The sequence below is a fragment of the Apodemus sylvaticus genome, chromosome X (assembly GCF_947179515.1).
Source record: "Apodemus sylvaticus chromosome X, mApoSyl1.1, whole genome shotgun sequence".
NCBI classification, from domain to species: Eukaryota; Metazoa; Chordata; class Mammalia; order Rodentia; family Muridae; genus Apodemus; species Apodemus sylvaticus.
Window position 1 is genome coordinate 11,351,323 of NC_067495.1, and position 23,679 is coordinate 11,375,001.

Sequence of the window (23,679 nt, forward strand, 5' to 3'; positions counted from 1 at the left end):
TAAGTCACAACTACTTCACACACAATGCAAGATTATACATTGAGGAACATATAACACACAAGAAATATGAAGAAAAATTCAGAACTGCATTATTCTATATGTATGAATTCTGTTTACACATAAACACACTCGGGTGTTTCTCCCCATCTCCATTCCTTTGTAATACTCGTCATTTCTGAAATCATGAGGGGGGAGTGTATTTGGGTCCTTTTGAAAGATCTATGTCTCTATGTAAGACCCTAAAGTTCCAGTTCATTAATACTTTCCATTTACAAAGTAAGGGGGGGGGGGAGAGATTGCACTTCCAGTCAAGGACGTAGGACCACAGGCAAAGTCCATGTAGGAACTCCTTTAGTTTTCGTTTTCTATGGCACTAAAAACAATATAGCCAACCCCTTTTATGGAGTGGAAGATACACGCAGCCACTCCCTGATGCTCACTGCACAGGCATTCTGTGGCAGCTTGCCCTGAACCTGTGCTCTGACTACAGAATAGTCCCAAGTCTTGCAGCTACTGATCTTTAGGTTATTTGCTTTCAAAAGATCATCTAAGGTTCAGCAGCCATCCCTCTGGGGTAAATTCAGAAACTTCTGAGGGACAGAGACCACAGTCAGAATTGGTTGTAGATTATAAAATGTATATACTTGGATTTTACCCATCTAGTGAGCTGGACCTTAAGCACTGCATTGACATATGACATGTGGTTGTTTTTTAAATATTAACAGAGCTTAATTTTCTGTGCACACAGTAGGAACTTAAAATATAGAAACTTTTTTAAATAATAAAGAGCCTATATATTACAAACAACCCCATGGTAATCCTGTGGCATATACAAGGCACCTACTATATACAGTGCCCCCAAGAAAGCTGCAGAACGGGGCTTTAAAATTTCTACCATGGTTCTCCAGGCATCTCTGTTTCCTTCTAATTGTGTGCTTGTGCTTTGCTTTGCTTTGCTTTGCTTTGCTTTGCTTTGCTTTGCTTTGCTTTGCTTTGCTTTGCTTTGCTTTGCTTTGCTTTGCTTTGCTTTGCTTTGCTTTGCTTTGCTTTGCTTTCCTTTCCTTTCCTTTCCTTTCCTTTCCTTTCCTTTCCTTTCCTTTCCTTCCCTTTCCCTTTTTCTTCTCTTCTTTTCTTTCTGATGATGAACCTAGGGTCTAGAGCTGCACACATGCTACATCCTCAGCCTGTGTATGCTTTCTTAGCCTAGTTATAAATCCCAAACTCGTATTTCTTACATTGAAATTACTGAGATATGCTCTCTACAGAAACCAAAATAATTAGCATAACGCTTTGATTAAAATCTCAAAGAAAGCTAAAGAATTAAGTTGCCTGGAGAAAGAGATAGGATTCACTACACACCAAGTAAAGTGTTCTATAACAACATAGCCAATTGCCTGGAAGAAGAAAAACAACCAGGTGGAAATCCACACTGTGAAACTTCTATTCTCTTCAAATATCAGGTTACAAGTTGAAAAGAAGTACAACAGCCATGAAATTAGATTAAATAAATGTAGAAAATGTGTAGAGGTATGTTGCTGTGTTCATACCATGAAACCACAATGTTATACAAAATCTATTGCTATTGAATATAATGCCATCTCCTTCCTTATTGTTAAGACTCGTTTATCCTCCAACATCTCCACTCAGCATTCACAATTGTTTTTGTCCTTCAGAGTAAACAGTATTAAAGCTTGGACAGTGATGGAATACCCATGTAAGAGATGAAGGGATGGCTCAGCAGTTAAGAGCATGGCTCTCCACCTTGCTAGAGACCCAAATTGGATTTCCATTCCCAGAATTCACATCGAGTAGCCCAGAACTGCGTATAACTACAGCTCCAGGTAGACTTAACAGCTCTGGCATCAACAGGCACCAGCACTCTCATGCACGTTTCTACACACATACATGTAATTAGAAAAAATAAAAATAAATAGATCTTTTTAAAATGCCACCGTGGCCTTCAATAGGGAGAAGCTTTAATATTAAGAATGTTGCCAACTGACATGATGTACTTTCCTACTGAAAATATAAGTGTCTTTCCTCCCTCTCTTTGGGAGAATAAGTCAGAAGAGAACCATTCCAAATCAACAGTGCTTTTCTTTCAGGAGAATGAAGTTTCAATGATAGGTTTAACAGGCAAAAAAAAAAAAAAGTTTTTTTCTTATTTCATAATTACTGAGGTGGTGCTTACAGAAAGACCACACCCAAACGTGACAATTTTTTTAGATATGCTAGACGAAGAGTGACCTTTTCACAGTGATCAGCACAAAGCCATAATCACTCTATCCCAACTTCACAAGGTAGTTCCAGTTGTCTCTAAAGCTCCTAGAAATATAACAGATACAACACATCTATGCATCCTATGCCATAATTCTGGATAGTTATTATCTAGCCTATAGGGCCCATGCAAAATGCCTTTAAAATGAATGGAGAAGGCGATGCCACTGTCCTTTCAAAAAGAAGACCATTCTGTGGAGTGCATCTTCCTTAAGGCTTTCCAAAAGGTGCTTGCTCTCCTCAAGCAAAACTTCTGGAGTCTAATTAAGCTTTACCCCAAACACTCTTCTCACAGATAAGCAACTGAAGCCGGTGTTATAAGTTGAAATCCGAGGGTGTGAAAATGGGACAATAAGTCAATGAGGTACATATTTTACAAAAAAAAAATGGTTTTGTCCCAGCTCCTGTTGATGATTGTAAACATACAAAGAGCCACAAAATATAAAACGACAGTTCTTTTCTTTGGTAAGATTCTTTGAGAATCTTATGAATTCAAGAGGTCCTCTTTTCCAAAATAGGATCACACATACAATGTTCATCCAAAGCCACACAAATCCATTGGTTCATACAGCTCCACAAGTCAGCACACACACAATTGTTTCCAGGCAGCAGAGAGAATTACCTAATTCCCCAAAAAGTCTGTCTGCAGTTCAAATAGAGCTTCAGTTTATATGGGGATAGATGTAACATATACACACATGTACTTATGTATGCAAACATAACCAAATATCTAATAACTACAAATAATGACACTGTATATGGCAAAACTGTCTTCTTAATATGATGTCTGAACTTCAGTGGTTAAATATCAGGACTGCGGAAATCTCATGTTCTGCATATTGACAGTTGCACCTAATAGTGTTCAGCAATCCACTATAGACTGGAAACATTTTTTATAACTTGTGTTTGTAACAGAAGTAAACTAGATATGGTAACTAGAATCAAAACTGTGATGATAGCCAATGTCTAGCGTGTCCTGTGTTTTGCAAGGTGAAGTGATGAGCCAGGGAGTTAATTCCACTCTTAATCTCCTAGGATGAAATGGAGCAGCATTCTTTTGAGGACCATTTCAAGTTTTCTCACCCCATGTCTTTCACAGAATTCTATAAAATACAGAAATGACTTACCTTTGTGGTAAGTTACCCTGCTGTTTGAGATGATTGATGTTCACCGAGAGCATATTTTATAGTCTAATAGCTTCATAGACATTACAAAGATAAAGACATTTGAAAAATTACTAACATCCACAACATACAGGTCACACTTTCGATTGAGGCAAACACATGATAGTGACAGTTATTTACTATGTACAAAGTTTCCTGTCCTCTTTTGTAGTTGCTGTTTTGTTTTTCTGTTTGCTTGTGGTGCCAGGCATTGACCAGGGGCCTTGTGCACACTAAACAAGCTACAGCCTAAGCTAGTAAGCATAGGCCCTGTCACTGAGCTACGTGCTTTTCTGCCCTGAATCTCACTATTCTGAGCTCTAGGAAAGTAAAAGGAACTAGGAAAAGAGATATCCTAAGGCCTAAGGCAGCTTCAAATTTCAGTGTTCAAAATAAGTTATGATATGATGTTTTTTAAGTGCCCAGAATAGTGGTCAAAAATTAAGATAAAATAAAAACCCTGCATATCTCCATATCCACATATCTCCACTCAAGAAAAGAATTATGAATTTCAGTAAGTAAAGGCCTAGGACAACAATGGTTTCTTTTCATGCCCTTCATCTTTACACTTGATCCCTGCTAATAGTTTTTAGCAGGGAACAATTCTTTTAGATTCTGGTTGTCTTTACTTCTGAATTTAGGGTTATTGGGCATACACAGATGATCACATTTGCTGTTCAGTTTTGAAAGCGTTGGCATTTTAGCCCTGTCATTTCCAGTTCACTTTTGCCTTTTGTGTCACAAACTGAAAAACATTTAATGTTTTTCCCCTTTTCTCTCTGATCTTGGGTTGGACATCTCTCCCCTGAAATGTTAAATCATCGGTGGTTTTTAGAAGAGTTTCGGCATCTTGGTTTGGCAGGCTCTCTCTGCAGTCTGGTATCACGCTGTCTTCATCTGTTCCATCTGGCAGCAATGGGAAGGCTTATGGTCGGGAGACCAGTGGATGTGGATTACGAGGAGAACTGCCTAGAGGAGGCTCAGGAAATCTCAGGGGACTTCCACCGACTGCAAGGGGAGATGGAACCTTTTAAACAAAGACGCTAAAGAGAGGAAATTCCGCCTGATTGGGCTGTAGCAAATCAATGAGAAAGCAAACGGTCCCAGAGAAGCCTTCAAACAAGCTGTATATGCTTTCAAGGACCCGTGAACCAGCTTTGAATTCTTCAGTGAATAAGAACTGAGCAAACCTGAGAAGAAGAAGAAGAAGAAAATGTGAACGGTCTCAATACTAATGCGTCCATATAACTAGCCACAGGACGCTGTCCTTCTTTTGTGAAGTTAAACGTTTCAGCATCGTTTTCTTACCAGAATTATATCATTACTTATCATTAAGAAAACACCATTCTCTGGAGGAAAAAAAAAAGGTCAGTTATATAAGTGTTTGTATTTTGCAACAGGTTTTGTTGGCAAACAAATCTATTTTTAGAAGTTGCAAATCAAAGCACATTGGTATTTTCTGGAATTATATTCCTTCCACAGTCCAATAATTAAAAGTAAAAAAAAAGTCTGCATAAATCATCCTACTTTGATTTATCTGGAACTGAAGCAAATTGATACAGCACTGTCCCTTTTAAAAAAAATCTAAATATACTCTCTTTCTGGAGACATATTGCTACTGAACTAGGTTTCATTTATATGTGACAGACAGCAGAGGCTGAAAATAGATATGCAGGGTTTTCCACAATCTGCTCTGAAATAAAGGACTAAGATGAGTGGGAGAATGCAAGTAGCTTTTCATATGATGACGACAAACAGCAAAGTCAAGTATGTGGCATTATTGTTAAAACAACTACTTTTAAAATACTGACCTCTGACCTCCACAAGCTCAAAGAAAAACATTTTATAGCCTTTCAAGGGCTCTTGCCTGTGTCATTGTTTTTTTAACTGATTTTATTCCTTTTTTATCAGCAACAAACCAATCACCAATTCTGACACTGCTGTCTACCCAAGAGTTGGTACTGTCATAAATTTTGATTACTGCTGCCACACAGGGGTTCTATAAAGAGTAATTACTTACTTAATCTTTTGTGGTGCACTTGAAATTATTGCAGGCAGCCTAAATACATAGGCAGGAAATAAATTGCAATCCCATTTGTCACTGATGATCTATCAGTTGCTTTCTTGAATGTGCAACTATTTAAATAAGATTTTATACTTTTAAACAGGCCCCAAAATAAGGTGTTTTAATAATCAATTCAGTATTATAATTATGTGATAAATAGGAATTGTGAAATGACTTTGGGGACCATGCATCTTTTGAATGTGATGACTTATTTGGCAGTCTGGACATATCATAATTGTCCTCAAGCTGGGCAGTGGTGGTGCATGTCTCTAATCCCAGCACTGGGAGGCAGAGGCGGGCAGATTTCTGAGTTTGGGCCAGCCTGGTCTACACAGTGAGTTCCAGGATAGTCAGGGCTACACAGAGAAACCTTGCCTCAAAAAACCAAAAAAAAAAAAAAATTGTCCTCAAACGCATCTAAAATGTAATATGTGGAATTCTAAAAGAATTCAACTAAAGAAAGCACAGTTAGTGAATTTGTTGTTGTTGCTTGTTTGTTTTGTTTGTTTTTGTTTTGTTTTTGTCTTTTTTAGATGTTGGGCATTAAAGCCAGGACCTTGAGCATGCTCTATTATTGAGCTACAAGCCCAGTACTAGTTAAAAAAAAATTAAAACTAAACTAAACATGTGGTATAGTTGCATGCATCCTTTGTTAGCATGATAAATAGCACTATTTAGTAGTGGCTTAATAAGTACTGACATTGTTAAGTATCGAAGGATATAAACTATATTTTGCACAATCTGCACCATAAATACTTGAAGATGAGAATACTTCCACCAACTGTAAATGTGTGGCTGTTGATAAACTTCTGTGAACTCTTATGTACACTCAGCATTTAAAGATTATAACATGAAATAGTTATAATCCAGTTTGAACTTACTCACAAAATCCAGACGTAAAACCCTTAAAGATAAAGAGCTTTGAGTTGCGGTATTTGATTTTATGTTATATGTTACAAACTAGTAAGCACTGAACAAATGAAAGCTACATTTTTACTTAATGTGTAAATGTATTTTGACAGCATATCTGTAAAACAGAAACCAGTCCACTACACTGTAAAAGAAAACATATCGCTAAAGCCATGGTTTCCTGCACTTTTTTATCTATAAATAATACAATGAACAGTTTCTGTGCTTTTAAAATTAATTTCTAAGCACTGAATAGCATTGTTCGTTTTTTTAAAAATAGTAAATAAATAGTAAAATAATAGTAAAAATAAATAGTAAAAAATTAGTAAAATAATTCATTTTGTCAATAGTAAAAGTGAAAGTTATTGTTTCAAAACTGTACCCAATGTTCTCCAAAATAAATTAACCAAATTTTTTTTTTGTTTTTTTGGATTTTGTTGTTGGTTTTGTTTTTTTTTTGTTTGTTTGTTTGGTTGGTTGGTTTTTGGTTTTTCGAGACAGGGGGTTTCTCTGTATAGCCCTGGCTGTCCTGGAACTCACTCTGTAGACCAGGCTGGCCTCGAACTCAGAAATCTGCCTGCCTCTGCCTCCCAGAGTGCTGGGATTACAGGCGTGTGCCACCACCGACCAGCTTAACCAAGTAATTTTTTAAACAATTCTCAGTCAAAATAGAAGTCTGAATAGTAATTACAGAGGCAAAAAGAATGGACAATACTGGCTACAGTACATATAAAAAACCTAATAGTACTATTCAGCCATTAGAAACAATGAATTCATGAAATTCTTAGACAAATGGATGGAGCTGGAGAACATCATCCGAAGTGAGGTAACCCAGCCTCAAAAGATCAATCATGGTATGCACTCACTGATAAGTGGATATTAGCCTAGAAAACTGGAATACCCAAAACATAATCCACACATCAAATGAGGTACAAGAAGAACAGAGGAGTGGCCCCTTGTTCTGGAAAGGCTCAGTGGAGCAGTATAGGGCAAAACCAGAACAGGGAAGTGGGAAGGGGTGGGTGGGAGAACAGGGGGGGAGGGAAGGGGGCTTATGTGACTTTCAGGGAGTGGGGGGTGGGCAGAAAACGGGAAATCATTTTGAAATGTAAATAAAAAATACATCGGATGAAAAAATGCATGAAAAAATCTAATAGTTCTATTTTTAATAACCTGAGCTAGAAAAAGTCATCATTTATAAATTATTAATAATTGATAATGAGAGGCTATCTATTTACACATTTTAAGATCTAGACAACAACACAAAAGAAGGAAGGAAACCTGCTAGCCATGGAGACTGGGCACATTTGAGGACAGCACAGGAGTAGTGAATTAGAAAAAGATATAATGGTATATATGTGTGCATGAATATGTTATTATGAAACCCATTATTTCATATGCTAACTTTGAAATCATCTAAAAGTTACAATAGAAAGGAATATTGGGAAACCAGAGCTGAAATTAATGAACTAGGAAGCAAAAGAGAAAACTAAATAAAACTAATGAACAAAACCAAGAACATTTTCTTGAAAGAACAAACAAGAAAAGGGGAAAATGCTAATGTCTCTTGACAACTACAAAGAGCACTTGGAAGACCATCACATATATGGAAAATCACAGGCATCACAGCAATGTGGTGCTGGAGCACTATGGCAAATGTATCAACAACTGAAAAACCCTCTGACCGTGGATGACCACCAGAAAGCCATCTAAAGTGACCTACATGTTAGGGTGAGCCATTGGCTGAGATTGTGGGCCACTAACAGATAAAATGATCTATTGAAAAGAAATCAAAATGCAACGAACTAGTTGGTTTTATGGAAATAGAATTGCTAGAAAAAATAGAAATAGAAGATTCCCAGATTATTTTCTATAGCCATAATTTCCTAAATGCATGCTAAAAGAGCAATCTATGATGACCAAATAATGTTTCTTCTGGAGAGGTACATATTTTTTATTAAACATTGCTCTTCCTATAACTGAAAGCCTCTCCAATTTGTATCATCTTTAACTTTGAAATATAATGAGTTGTAAAGTTCACTACTCAGAGCAATAAAATTCAATGCCAAAACAATACTGAAATATTACCTTTAGCTTATAATCTTCTACCTGTGAGTGAGAAGTTTACATTTTATAAAGAGCTCTGGAATTGAAAATGTTATAATTACAGCTCTGAACACTCAGATCAGCATGCCAGGCAACATAGAGGTTCACCCAATCTTTCCAAATATATGTTTTAGGGCACAAGGACCTCTGATATAACTTGGCCAAGGGATGAAACCCATTATCCTAGATTATGCCCTAATGACTTTCTTTTGATTCCTTTGGAAAACAACAAGTTAGATTTCAGTGCAACATGTTAGAGAGCTGTGTCATGTGTGTGCTAAGCAGGCACTGTACCACTGAGTCATATTACCACGTGTCAATTGTACTGTTTGCAGACAGGGTCTCATTAGTTGCCCAAGTTAGCTTTGTCTTCCCTTTTGTAACACAGGAAGGTTTCAAGTGTATAATCCTCCCACATAAGCCTCTTAAGTAGCTACAATTATGTGCCTGCATCATTACACAAAGCAAATAGAAGACTCACAAGTGCTAGCCAGTATAGTCTCTTCAGAGCATATAGGCAAATATCAAAGATATTTTATACTTTATTTTTTAACACTGAATACTAGATATGTCATGTCTGGAAGACCTTTCTGGGTCATTTAAACATTTAACAATCTAGGAAATATATAGACAATGTGAACATTATAGGTAGAGGGGCCCAGGAGCTAAATGTAGTCATGCTAGGGTATAAGGAGACATAGGTAGAAATTGAAAATTATAAATGGAGAAAACCAAAACTTAAAAGTGCTTGTGGTCTACCATATATGGCATACTAAAGGAATCACAAGAACTTCAACATGGTGGAAAGAGCAACAAGAAAGAGAATAGGAGATGAAATCAAAGGTAAAGGGAGCCTAGGGGCTGTAGGACTTCTGAATCAAAGGGCAGACTTTGGCCTTTACCTTCAGTCATGGTTGAAAGCTAATGGATCACCTCAAGCATGGTATGACTGTTCTAACATGATAGACATTATCAGAAGTAAATATAAAGGATCATGGTGAAATAGAAGGTTCCTAGTGTAATCAGCATAAAAGCAATGATGTTTTTTTCCCCACCTATTATTAAAGGTTGTTATGGTGATGCACTGTTATAGGGAACTCGTGCAACAGAAAACTAGAAAGAGTATAACTGCCCGTGAACAAGGAAGTTGCAGTCATAATTAGTTGCACATAATGTGCATGTATATCTAGAAAATCCAATGGAATTAAATAGAGAACTGGTAGGACAAGAATGGAATCGGTAATTTCTATGAAGTCTATGATGACAGTATTTATGAAAACTTACTTACAAGGTACAATGCAGAGTTACATGAAAAATTGAAACTGATGATAAACTGAATTAATATTTATGTCTTTTCAATTTTAATAAAGAGCAGTAATAAATAGCCTGCAATATGACGCCTTAAGAAAAAAATCATTTATAATAAACTTGAAAATAAAACAAAAAATTTAATGCTAACAAGAATTATAAAGATACTTTTTATAAAATCAAGAATCGGCCAAGTGACATTCTAAAAATGTAAATCAATGGAAAGGTATACCATGATCTTGAATGGGAAACCTTGTTATTTTAATAATTCTCTTGGAAATAACCTGTAATGCCGTGAAATTCCAACCAAATCTCATAGGACTGTTTTTAAAGCTGACAAATAGGTCCTAAAGTTTAAGTTGAAAATTAAATGAGGGCGAGTAGTTGAGAAAAAAAAAAAAAAAACTATTTCCATGTGTTAACTTATTTAAACCGGCCAATAGCCCTGAGAAGTGAACATTATTTCCCATATGTTGCAAATGAGGAAGTTACATGACTAGTTATGCTCACATAGCCAATATGATTCTGTGCATATTTAAAGGAAATTCTCACAAACATAGTGGAGGACTATTTGGGCTCTACCAAGTAACAACTCAGAGACAAGGGAATCAAAGCAGATGGGTGGAAGATGGTGAGAAGTCTCCTAGGTTAAAAGACCTAAGTACCACAAAGAAAACTCCAGACCTCTTGTGACAATTTCCATGGACAGCTTTCAAGTGTCCTCAAAGGGAATACTGACTTCACGCTGCTCAGTTGTCCACCAGATTATTTATAGTCCATTCATAGTCTTTCTGGCACAGTGTATACAGAGAAGCAGTATGGGGTGATTTCTATTCAAAACAATGCTGTCTCTTCTACATCTGATTTTCCATCTTTATTAGGGCTTCAGGGAATAAACTACAGAGATTCATTTAGCATTATTATTCCAAATTAGAAAAATATATATAATATATATATACATATGCATATATATGTATACATATACATATACTTGTGGGGGGAGAGAGACAAACAGACAGACAGAGAGAGAGAGAGAGAGAGGGAGAGAGAGAGAGAGAGAGAGAGAGAGAGAGAGAGAGAGAGAGAGAGAGAGAGCCTTATTGGGGTGTTGTGCTGGCTGGCAGGAGCCAGGACAGAGTTAAGGACAAGGAAACAGGCTTCAGGCAGGAATCTGACATTAGGCAATGTCAAGGAAGTAAGCTCAAGCAGGAATCTGACATTAAGGCAGGATAGGGAAGTTAAGTTCAGGCAGGAATCTGACATTAGGCTATAATAGGTAAATAGGCTAAGGCAAGAATTTTAATCTTAGGGTGGAACGGAAGAAACAGGCTTCAGGCAACGTTTTGGGCTTGGACAAAGAGGTGGGCTCAGGTATTTTGGTAATTCTTACACACCCTTGGAAACAACTGTCACTGTGGAGTAATTGCAGGACTTTGCTTATTGCCATGACTATTTAGTGTTTACTGTTTTGCTTGTTCCTCATTGTACTACTATTACCCTTTGTACTTGCATGTAATTAAAATGGTATAAAAGTGGGTTGGAAAAAATTAAACCTGCCCTCAGTCTTGGAATTGACTGAGATCATGTTATAATGTTGTCTAATCGGCTTTTTTCTTTTCAATCCTCACTCCTGCACTGGAGAACCTGTTGACTGAGCGGGCTTGTATATACATATATTTGAGCTAAAGGATATATATATATATATATATATATATATATATATATATATAGTCCACTTCTAGGAATTTACTTGTTAGCAAAGGTAGTGTCCATTACAGAACCAAGGGCAGACACAAAGAAATGACAACTCCTAATAGAAATTATTCCCCCCAAGTTGCAAGGTCTGGATGCTCATAGTGAAAGCGACTGGGTAATCAGGGCAACTCTGCCCCTTCCATAGCCTACTTACCTCCTAAATACAAGGCATTAAATGATAATCCAACCATAAGGGGTATAATTATTTATAATTAAAATATTAGAAACAAATGGAGCAAAATATTATTTGAATAAGAATGTTTAAGAAGAATGATAGAAGAGGCCCTTTATGCATTAATATAGCATGATCTTCAAGATAAGTCACTCGCACTTGTCTAAGAATGATAAAATTATATATATAATATATATTATATTATATATATTCCCATATGCTTGATATTTTTACAGAGACTATCCTTGGGAAGACAAACCTAGACCTGCAGGGCCTGGTCACTGTGTTCCATTTTTTACACATTTGAAATCAGGTGACAGTATTACCCACTTAGAAAATTAATTAGATTAAGACTTCAAAACTAGGACTCAGAACATAGCTTTGTGGGTAGAGTACTTGCCTAGCACATGAGAAGCTCGGATCTTAATCCCTAGCACCACATAAAACGCTGTGGAGGTGTGCACCTGTAATCCTAGAATTTAGGAGATGCAAGTAAGAAGGATCAGAAATTCAAGGCCATTGCTCACTATGTAATGAATTTGACACCAGCCTAGGATAAGTGAGATCTTGTCTCAAATTAATGAAAGAAAAAGATTTCTAAGAATGTGCACATGAAAATGGCTGACCTTTGGGCACGATAGATGTATTTCGAGTTTCCGGTAAGACGGTACAGAAGAAGGAAGACATAGGCACTGCCAGCTACACCGTGGCAAATTCCTGGCCCCTTCTTTAACAGGCCTTTCTGCCATGTTAGCTCTCCACACCGGATGCACGTGTCCAGGTACTGTGGTTTCTTGGAAATGAGATAAGCTTTGGCAAACAGATAAGCAATTCCTGTAAAAAACATCAAAGACATAAGAGGTGACTTTCAGGATTTACTAAGATGCAGTTTCTCAAAGTGGATACCAAATGGATCTCCACAGTGTCTAAACTGTGTCCTGAAACACTGCATTTCCTTCTATTTTCTTTTGTTTTTACATTCCTAGTTACCTTTCCAATAAGTGGGCTTCTAGGCACTATGCAAGACTAGATATACAATGTTCTCCGTGAACATATGTTTTTTTTTTTTCCTGTGTGATTAGTTTAATTCTATCATGGAGTTGACTTCTGGAGAAAGATAAACATTTTAACTGAAGTGCATCAACTAATATGATCCACTGTTTTTTTTAAAAAAAATTACTTAATATTCAATAATGCATACATGCTGGTAAACATTTTACACATAGGGCTGTTTCAACGCCATTCACACAGTTTACTAATTACCCCATGGAAGTTCAGAATTTGCAATGTTTACATATTTATAACAATACCCTTTTCCTTAAGAGCAAAACCAGGAGTCTTTCCAAGATTAATAGTGCAAAAACATCAAACAACCTCAATAAGAGGTCCATTGTAGCTTTGAAGTGAGCCCTGCCCATGGTCAGGGTTCCATGAAAAGAAACATTCCTTCAAAACTTGCCAACAACGTGATTGCCTACTACAGAAGCCAGAGCAGAAGCACGAGAAGTGACAACTACTCATTGAAATTATCTTCTCCAAGTTGCTAAATCTGGATGCTCGCGGTAAGAGATTAGCAATCCGGGGATGCTGCTGCTCCTCCTGCATCACCTACTTACTTCCCTCCTATGTAGAAAGCACAGAAGGGCTAGGAATCTCACTGAGTGCTGGATGCTTGTACTAGGATTCATGTTCAGATCTCTCCAAAAATTCTATTAAAAATGGGAGCAAAGGCTTTCAATGGAGTAGGTATCTTGATGAGCTCACCCACTAAGATTCTCTCTGCCCTCTGTTGCTTTGAACAAGGTATTTATATACAGCTTGCTAGAGAAGCATTTTTGTGCAGCCATAATACAAGCTAAGTGTCAAGGGCAAAGGAGCTTGACCCTCAAAGGGTCCCATGCTCGCTTTCTCCTGTTACTCTCTTGAGATTCTTAATAGTTCTCTTAAATTGGTTCTTTTTTTTTTTTTTTTTTTTTTTTTTTTTGTACGAGGTCTTCCAAATTGCATAGCTAGTCCTGGCACTGATGACTCTAAAATAAATGCTAATGATGGCATATGCCCTTCGGGTAGACACTGTGACTAATAGAAAATAAGGCATGTGTTCATGCTGCTGCTGGGACATGTGATGAGTTATACTGTCAGTGAAATGAGAGAGATCAGACAAAGTGGAGTTGTCCTGAGGGATTTTCTGCAGTTTGTAAACTGCAGAAGAAACTCCAGGTCCAAGATGAGGCAAGGAAAGCATATTAGGGAGCAAGATCACAGAGGCTACAAGGCCCAGAGACCTGAAGACTGAACCGCAGGATCAGTGTAGAAGCATTCTACCCATGGTGTCAGTAGGGTAGAAGAATGAGTTTAGATTATAGCTGGTATGCTAGCTTCTGTTAGGTATTTTAGACTGTATAGTATGGGTAATAAGGAAGTACTAGAAGTCTCTTTATTATGAATTGGTTGGCTTTGATTTTTGCATAACAATGTGATTTCCCCCTGCATGGTATTGTTAGAAAAGACCCAAAGAAAGGCAGACTATCTCTGAGCTGGTTTTGTTGGCAAATGGATGGAAATAAAACTTGTCAAAGAGCAATTTCATAGGACCTGGTAGCTGTTTATATGCCAACTGAGCATGAACTATAAGACAGATGATGATTTCAAAATCTTTAATGGCTTTTAGAGTTTAATCTGGCTATGTATATACAAACAGAGCTATGGGAACACACAGGAGGGTCCATGCCTTACACACGTACTGGAAGGAATGGCCTATGGCAATGTCATTATCTAACCGAGTGCTGGAGTATGAGCAGAAACCAGTGGGGTACCTGGCTTGGCTCTCTATCTTATCAGCAAGTATGAAACATCTGGGTTCTTGTTAGCTGGCTGCTAACAAACCTCCTGGATTCCAATCCTTGGAGATTTCCCCACAGGCAAACAAAGCAGTAGCATGTACTCAACCCTCCAAAGTTTACTATCATAGATGGATACAAACAGCCTGCTCTCTTGCCTGAAGACAGAACCAGATTTTTGGTGTATCTTGTGCCTATCAGCATCCCTCGGTATCACAATAAATTGAAAGCCACATTTTTCTGGTTTTTCTTAGTTTCTCTGTCCTACAACTCTGTAGCTTACTAGGTTCCCCTGAGACTATGCTCTGCTTCCAGACACTCAGAAAATAGTTAAGTGAGAAGTGTTTCTGCCAAGGAAAGCTAAGGGGCTTGCTGTTATACAGGTGCCTTAACATGACACAGAAAGCCCTTCATGATCAACACCTTGCTGTGTTTGCTAGCCTCTTCATTTTCTGACTGAAGCTTTTCACTTTAGTAAAACCAACTATCTGCAGTGCTTTCATACTCTCAGTGCCCGTGTTATTCTTGGAAGAAGCCTCCTGTTTCTCTTGGCACAACTTAACCCAGGAATCTCTTTCTTAGGAAGCCTTCACGGAATCTGGAGGCAGCATGAGAAATCTCTCTTCTTGGATCCTATCTCACAGTATATATAATGTAACACCTATACATAACCAAATTAAAACCATCTGTTTCCACATCTGCCTGCACTACTATAAGGCACACCACCAAAGGGCAGGGACTTTATCATATTTGTCTCTTTCTCCTCATCTGTGATGTAGTGTTTTGCCACCAAATAGTCCCCAAAATGCCCATTGACCCTGTGATACCTCATTTAGCAGGAGCTGTCACTGGAAGCAGAGCAGAGATGTAGAAAATAGACCGAGATGGTTTAACTGCTATAACCAAGCCAGTAGTCCCAGACAAGATATAGATCCTAAGGTTCTGGCCAAAGTAAAAAGTCCTCTTCTTGAAACCTGGGATCACAGAGTAGTGCATGTGTAGGGACCTTGAAAATGTTCTAAATTTATTAGCTCCTTCTCTGGCCTAAAAGAAACAATCCTAAGGTTTCTGACTCTTAAGGGTGAAGGATGTCAGGTTTCTTTGACAATGATGGGAATATTTTCCTGGGATCACTAGTTAGCATTCAAAGATATGAACACAAGTCAGTGACAGTATATGACTTTGCCAAATACAGGCAGGAAATTCAATGGTAATTTAATAAAAATTTTAATTTTATTATAATTTTATTTTCATTTATATTATGTTTTAATTCTATTTTTAAATTGTATTTAATTATAATTTAATAAAGATAGTTTGGGAGACTAAGTCATTGAAATGTGGGGTCTCCAGAGTCTTGTGGCAGGCAGAATACCCTCTCACAACACACTGGAGCATCAGCGCCCTAGCTCATGCTAGGAGGTGGAATTTTGCTGAGTCATTACAAAACTTAGTTTCAGACCTGCACTTCAAAAGCTCCACTTCTTTATTCAAAGTCACCTACCCAAGAGCCTTTGTGGACTGAACTGTTAAAACTGCTCACACCTGTGTTTCAGACAGAGTAAAGGAAGCCTGCTGTCAGTGTTACCTGAGTAACCGGATGCACTCAGTAAGGTTATTTTAGCCACTGCATTTGTTTAAATGATTTTGCAAATGACTTCTCTCCTGTATTTCAGAGTGCTCAAGGTTATGAAGGGATCACATATGGCTTCCTGCAAGACTTGTGTTTACTGAGAAAAAGCTGTATGTCACGAAAGGTATTTATAAATGTGGGTGTTTCTAAAAACATCTGATATATCTCCCTTGGGAATGGCAAAGGTCCAGGTGTAAAAATGTGTTAACAGTGACAAAAATACTGAGCTCATTTCAGATTTTTTTTAAAGTGACTTTTCTCAAGGTCGCTTAGCTGGTTGGTGATAGAGCTACACTTAGAACCCAGAACTGTTAAGCTATATGCAAAAACAAGTAATACATTTCACACATAATAATTTGGGCACATGTCGGAACCAAGGCATAGATAAGATAGCATTAGTGAGGTTCAGCATTGTCTCCAAGTTTCAATCACAGGAATAACCTGTCATCCCAAACCATCTGGGTTGGTCATAAGTCTATTTCTCAAGATATTTTTTCTCAAACAAACACAATTATTATTCTAGCCCATTTCCTATTGAATTTGGGGGAAATTTTACTGTAGTAAACTTCAGCAAGAACTTGATTGTCTTTGACCTGCAATTACCAGTTTTATAATCACTCTTAGATTAGGGCTGGCATTAGCAGAGATAATGGGCCTCGTTTCATCATCGTCTGGCTTTGTTTTGTTTTGGTATTTCAGTGATTACATGGACTTAATGGTTTTTGTTTTGAAGCAATGTTTTTATGCTACTCTTCTCAAAACACTTAGCATGAATGCTAAAAGCTAAAAGAAGTCTCCAATGTCATGAATCCTAAGTTCTGGTGTCAAAGTATAACAGAGAGGATAGAATAACCACCATTTAAACACCTATATCAAAAATAGGCTTGCCTACTCATTTTAGTAGATTATCTTTGTACTCTGTAAGGGTTTTTACTAGCACACTGAGTCCTTTTAAAATAATCTACATTTAATTTAGAACAGCTCCAAAATTCAAGGATGCTGAGATGCTTGGAGAATATCCAAAGACCATCACCAAGAATGATTAAGAAGAACAGGAAATAGAATTATTGAGCATAACAAGAAACATCATTTCTAGGACAGTAAATAAGTGCTGTTTTCCCCCCCAAAAAGGTCAAAGCAAGAAGTAATGAGCACAAATTATACCTGGCAGCAGTTAGCCTGAACGTGATGTCCTATGTCCTGGTACTTTCATAAATACAATTTGCCATTGCCTCCTTAGTTAAATGTGGCAGGCAGAGAAAATATTGCAATAGACAGTTACTTGTATTATTCATCACTTCAAACTATATCAAGGCTAAAACAGAACTCTAGTTTGATTAAAGAACATTAATTAAAGGTAGAAGGGAGGCAATAAAAGTCAGGCAACAAGGCAAAGATAAATCAAATGTAATCTAAAATTATGCTCTTTGCTTTGAAGCAGCCTTGCAAAACTGAACTAATACATAATCAAAAACTCTGGAAGGTGAAAGTAATTATAAACCATTATATACACATGGAATTGTCAAAGAACAAATTTAATAGCTGCGGTATTTGATATTTCAATCTCTTTCTCAATTAACTGAATTTGTTTTAACTTCCTTTAAATTATTCCGTCTCCAAAGGACTAGTTGGCAGTGTAATGGTATTTGGAAAAGGTAGGCTAAGGAGAGGTCGTTAATAGAGTCTAAGTTTTAAGGCAAAATTTCATAATTCACTGGGGACAGATTTTCATTTCTTTAGAAAATTGGTTAGTTATTACTGGAAAGAGTTAACTGATCACGAATTTCAAAATGTTGCATCTCATACTTAAAGGTTCACACAAATTTCATAAGGGTACTGATTAAATACACATTGTTATTCATGGGCTGTGATAGGGCCTGAGATTAGAAATTTACAAGCTGTCATGCTACTAGACCAGGGGCCACCATATAAAATGATCAGGCTGCAGATGAACACCTTCTTTTTATTGAAAAAGACTTTGAAATGTAGATTTTTTTAAGATTTATTTATTTTATGTACATGAGTTCACTGTGGCTGTACAGATGGTTGTGAGCCATCATATGGTTGCTGGGGATTGAACTCAGGACATCTGCTCACTCCGGCCTTGCTCATTCCAGCCCAAAGATTTATTTATTATTATATGTAAGCACACTGTAGCTGTCTTCAGACACTCCAGAAGAGGGCATCAGACCTCATTATGGATGGTTGTGAGTCAACATATGGTTGCTGGAATTTGAACTCAGGACCTTTGGAAGAGCAGTCAGTGCTCTTAACAGTTGAGCCATCTCACCAGCCCCGAAATGTAGAACTTTATTAGCATTTTATGTAAGTGTAAAATCAACGCTGAATCTTAAACATTTCAATATTTTAAAGAATGTGTACTACCATTTTTTCAATGCTCTGGATTGAACACAGGTACTTCTTTGTCACAGGTAAGTGCTCTACCAACAACACTTTGTCTCTAGCCCAGCCATCTCTATTTTTTAATTAGTATCCTATTGACATAATAATGAACTATATACTATTAAAATAATTTCTACCCATTTCTTTTTTCTTTTGAGTATGGGGCTACCCATTCTTTTTGCGGGAATCAAGCCCAGTATTCCAAGAATACTAATCTCCCAGTCTTGCCACTCAGATACCCTAAAAGGGTACATATGCAATTCACATTACCTTTTAAGGGAATGCTTGTTTATATTATGGATAAAGAGATGTACTTTTTCAACCTATGGGATCCTTTTCAGAAGTACCCTAAAGATGGAGTGATTTTTAGTTTTCCCAGATTTCAACCTGACAGCTATGACCTCAAATATTAGAACAATGAAACCCCCCCTTTGTGTAATTAGTTTGCCCAAATTTCAACCTGATAGCTCTGACCTCAAATATTAGAACGATGACCCCCCCCCCTTGTGTAAGCTGGATGAAAGGCCCTATTTTCAAGCAACAGTGTGTGGGAGACCTGGAGCACCGTGGCACCAGTGGACAAGTTCATTCTCTCTCTCGATGGTCTCTCCAAGCTCTGGTGGCCAGTTGCAATTCTGTTCCTGTTCCATGAGGAAGTCCACGCTCTGCCACACCAGCTCCCGATCTGAAGGTTTGAGATGCTCTTGGTAAGAAAGGAGCATCTGGAGAATGGACGACAGGCCATGAGCTGCCCCTGTGTGGATGAAGAAAGCATTATTTATCTATCCAACAAGGGAAGTCATGGTTTGATTTAGTGAAAAGAAAACCATGAGATTTTTTTTTTTAGTTAAAACATTACTTGAAAGCACATACAATATAACAATTGAGTTGCAAACAAACAAATAAACCTAAATCACTAGCCAAATACAGTGTGCAGCCCAAATCTGGATCACTGACTACTTTTGTAAATAAAGTTTTATTGTAACATAGTTACAGTCATTCATTTGTACATTGTTCTCTGCTGCCTTTATGTCATGCAACAGACTTATATTTAGAACTGAAATCACATCACATAGGCCACAATCACTAAACAAAGCTGTAAGCTTTCAATAGATTATCACTTCTGTTTTGGACATTATATCACCATGGAGATACGAAGGTGAGTATGAGTTTGCACATACTCTTGAAGACCTCTCCATTCAGTTCAGAATGTGGGCCATATTTGGAAAAAAAAACAACTATCAGAACAAACAGTGGAGTGCTCTGTAACAGATCTGTACTCTGAGCATGGAGCATGATGAGTGAGTGTATGTGGCAACCTAAATGGGCAAGATGTTGCTAAGAGATTTTGTTAAACATTGTTTCTAGGTATGTCTTTTTGAGTGCTTGTGGAGACAATGAGGGTTGAACCTGCAGACTAATTAAAGAAGATTCCCAGGGCCAGTTGTAGGCAGCCCTCATCTACGAGGCAAAGGCCTGAGTGGAACAAAACCACTAAGAAATCATTCTCTCCATGGAACCCAGCCTGGAACTTACAACACTGACGTTTTTAGATCTGGATTTTTGAGCCTTATAGTCCTTTAGGCCAATTCCTTTATTAGTTCGTCATTATTTATACGAACAAACAACATTCATGTCAATATTTATATATTACATGACATAGACAACTTAGACTATATATGATGCACACTATTTAGTCTTAGAAGTCAGCTTGAGTTTTCAGGAAAGTATTTCTACATTTATCAGAAATTAGGTTTGTAATATGTATATCAATGGCCAGGATGTTAATTTGTCTTTTAAAAAAAAACAACTATTAATAAAAGAACTTTAAAGATATTGCTAGCATCCTGAAATACTTTGTACCTATGTTCCATGCTTTGTACCACACACACACACACACACACACACACACACACACACACACACACACCACACACACACACACACACACACACACACATATGTATATATATATATATATATATATTCTTTTGCTGGATGAAGTTTTTCTCTGGCCACAAGAACATGCTTAATACACAGAGACAAGGCAGAATTAATACTCCATGGAACATCCAGCCAATAGAGTAGAGAATGCATAGATAAATACGAGAACCTCCTCAGCCTTTGGGTAAGACAATTCTGAGGCATGTCCCATATGGCCTCTAAGAATCCCCAGTGGGACTGAGTCTGTTCCAGTCTGAAAATGAAGCATTTCCTATCAGAGTATACAGTGGATGATTGTTCTTCAGTAAGTGGTGTTATTTGGGGGAAATTAAGGAAACTTTAGAATGTGGGGCCTATCTGGAGTAAATGAGTCAAATGTAAGTATGTTTGAGGCCTTTCTCTCCCTCTGACTCTTAGGAGAGGAGTAACCTCTGACACATGTTTATATGCTTCTGCTACCAGAATGTTCTTCCTTATTATGGGCCCGGAATAAATGCAGCCAAGTGACAACAGAATTGACCCTATAAACTATGAGCCAAAAACAGTCTTAAAGTCTTTCTGCCCTTCTGTTGTTACAGTAGGCATTCTGTAAAAGCGATTCAAAAGTCTAATGCAGAGCATCTGTTACCCACAACTGCTCGTGATTTAGCAGTAAATTAAATTCTTCCTCTCCCTTGTCTCATTTCTCCACCCCCTTCTCCATCAATGCTTTCGAGGGATCCATTTCCAATGAATCTTTGTATTCAAATCCTGTTTCAGGGTCTGGTCCTTCAAAGACTTAGGAAAAAATGCAAAAATTCCTTTGAGAAAACTCAATGTCGCTCATTAGCCATTCACTGCGTCCTTTGGGTACCCTCATTAAATGCGGGCTCTGTGGCAAAGGTCCAAGGATCACAAAGCTAAAGGAAAGAGTCCTCATCCTGAATGTACACAAAACCTGACAGGGCGGTTGTACAAGTGAGTCCCAGAGGATAACATAATAGAGTGAGAACTTCATTAACAGTGTGAGCCTGATGCCATGATCTCACCCGATTTGCTTCAGGGAAACATACCTGAAACATGTCAATGATTCTCAAGATAGGTATCTACACCCTTTTCCCCAAGACACAGAAAGTATACCCTTGTGCACAGAGTTTTAAAGACAGCATATTTAAAAGCAAATAAAGGGCTTGTGAGAAGTGAAATGGTCTAGGCACAAAGAAACAAATAAATGGTTTAAATGGAAGAGGTTGTTTTGTGTGTGACAAACTACACTAAACAGAACCTAGAGGAAAGAGACAACAGTTTAAGTGTGGCTTGCAGAGTGCCTGACGAATCTTGCTGGGGGGGGGGGGGTGTAAGGATGCAAACTGGGAGAAACTCCCTTTTCCTTTCTGTTTTTTTCTTACATGAATCAGAGCTCAAAATTATTCATTGTAGTTCAGTTGCCTGTTCGAAATCTGCTGTCACTAAAGCCTTAGTGGATTAATCTTATTCCCCTATATAAAAGCATTACTTAGAATCAGGGTGACAACTGTTCACCATGTGTCAACAAAGCTAAGTAAGCTTTGTTTGGTGATACATGCCTAGAGTCTGCAGAAGGCTGAGGCAGGATATCTGATATCTTAGGCAATGTACTCAGAGTTCTATCTCAACTAAATAAATAAAGGTTTTAGTCTTTAGTAAACATAATTATTAAAATACTTACATATCTGTCCTTAGGGTTATAACATGATATTAAATTATATCTCAATTTTTGTTTTCGAGTGTGTTAAAGTCATTCTTGTTCCTGAACAATGATGGCCTTTGGCCAAACTAAAAGCACTTGTTCTTTACTCAGTGTTACCATTAGAGACTCTCTCCAGCCTGGAGTGCCACTCACCCAGGTATTCTGTTCCATAGTAAGAATACATTAGGGGGAATGGTTTTCTCTTCTTCAACGCATACTGCTTCCCGGAGTCCAGAATTGCCTGGCATATTGCTTTAATTTGTGTTGGGGTCAATACCTGAATGAAGAAAGAAACCAAGAAGCCAAAGTCAAAGCACGACCTTTATCTCTGTTCCCTCAAACATTACAAAGGCCAACAGTATATTGTCACAATCCTCTCCTATGTGTAGAAAACTTTATTTTGCCACTGCTTCTCCTTCTTTTAATTTGAGTTTATCTGCCCTCTTCAGAACACTTGAAACAGGCACCTTTGCTGTGATAAGTTGTTATAAAATGCCAAGCCTTCCATACTGCTGTTCTATCATTAATCTCTGTCACTGGGACAAGCATTTGCTCAGGAAAGAACAAATGGCGAGGCTGATGGGTTGTGTTAACAAAGCCACTGGTCCTGATACAATATATGCTGCAGATCTGGCCCAGACAGCAGGCCTTGAGTTTGAGGTGGTTAGGCTGTGCTTATAAAGTCACATTTCCACAACAAACTACTGCACGACAAATCCAAAGCAGACACCTGCATTCCCAGAATGAAAGCAAAGTCCATTGGTGCCAAGAGAAAAAAAAAATCACTTAAACATCAGAAGGATTCTGAATAGGAAAAGGTTGAAATGCAAGGACTTGGAGTCTTCCCCATTTTGTTCTAACTGTCCATAATCAGTTTCAGGATTGGGGAGAAAGATTAAAAGGTTCTCAAGCCTCCAAAGGATTGGGGAGTTTCTTAAGAATCTCGTCTGGTTGTCAAGGGCCAACTGGATGTTACCTTTAGTTTGTATCCCCTATCACTAGGCTTCCTGTTAGGATGAAATCCTTGCCCTCCTGTTGTCTTAGTCCTGGACTGTGCTAGACTATCAGACCTGTGACAGCAAAGATTGTGACATTTCATCATTTTGGATCCTTGGTGCCAAACACAGATATTGAGGTTGGGGGAAGAGGGAGCTTTGGTAACAGATAAGCACGTTCTACTTGAAGTATAAAATGCAGAGTCCTCCCTCCCTTAACCCCCTTCTCCCTCTTTGCCCTCTCTCTGTGATCATTCCTTAAGCCTGCACTTCGCTCCACACAAGCTTACTGTAGGTGCTGGCACTGAGACAGTGAACAGTATTGACATAGTATTTGCTCCGGGGACACCAAGCTTCTCAAATGGCAGATATGAATAGAAAAGAACTGGTTAGGTTGACCTGGA

General features: G+C 37.9%; 1 protein-coding gene across 2 annotated transcripts in view; it reads right to left on the bottom strand.

The window, feature by feature from the left end:
- Positions 1-4,470: 4,470 nt before the first annotated feature.
- Lancl3 (LanC like family member 3) overlaps positions 4,471-23,679 on the bottom strand; it is a 149,563-nt gene continuing 130,354 nt past the window's right edge. Inside the window, exons 2-5 of one of the 2 annotated variants that reach the window (XM_052171219.1) lie at positions 22,434-22,557; positions 19,185-19,382; positions 12,382-12,589; positions 4,471-4,630 (exon numbers count right to left, since the gene is read on the bottom strand). In XM_052171219.1, the coding sequence (XP_052027179.1) occupies positions 4,471-4,630; positions 12,382-12,589; positions 19,185-19,382; positions 22,434-22,557 (690 nt within the window). Of the gene's footprint in view, positions 4,631-10,682; positions 10,726-12,381; positions 12,590-19,184; positions 19,383-22,433; positions 22,558-23,679 lie in introns of those variants that run through there. The other variant, XM_052171220.1, reaches the window with a different exon arrangement.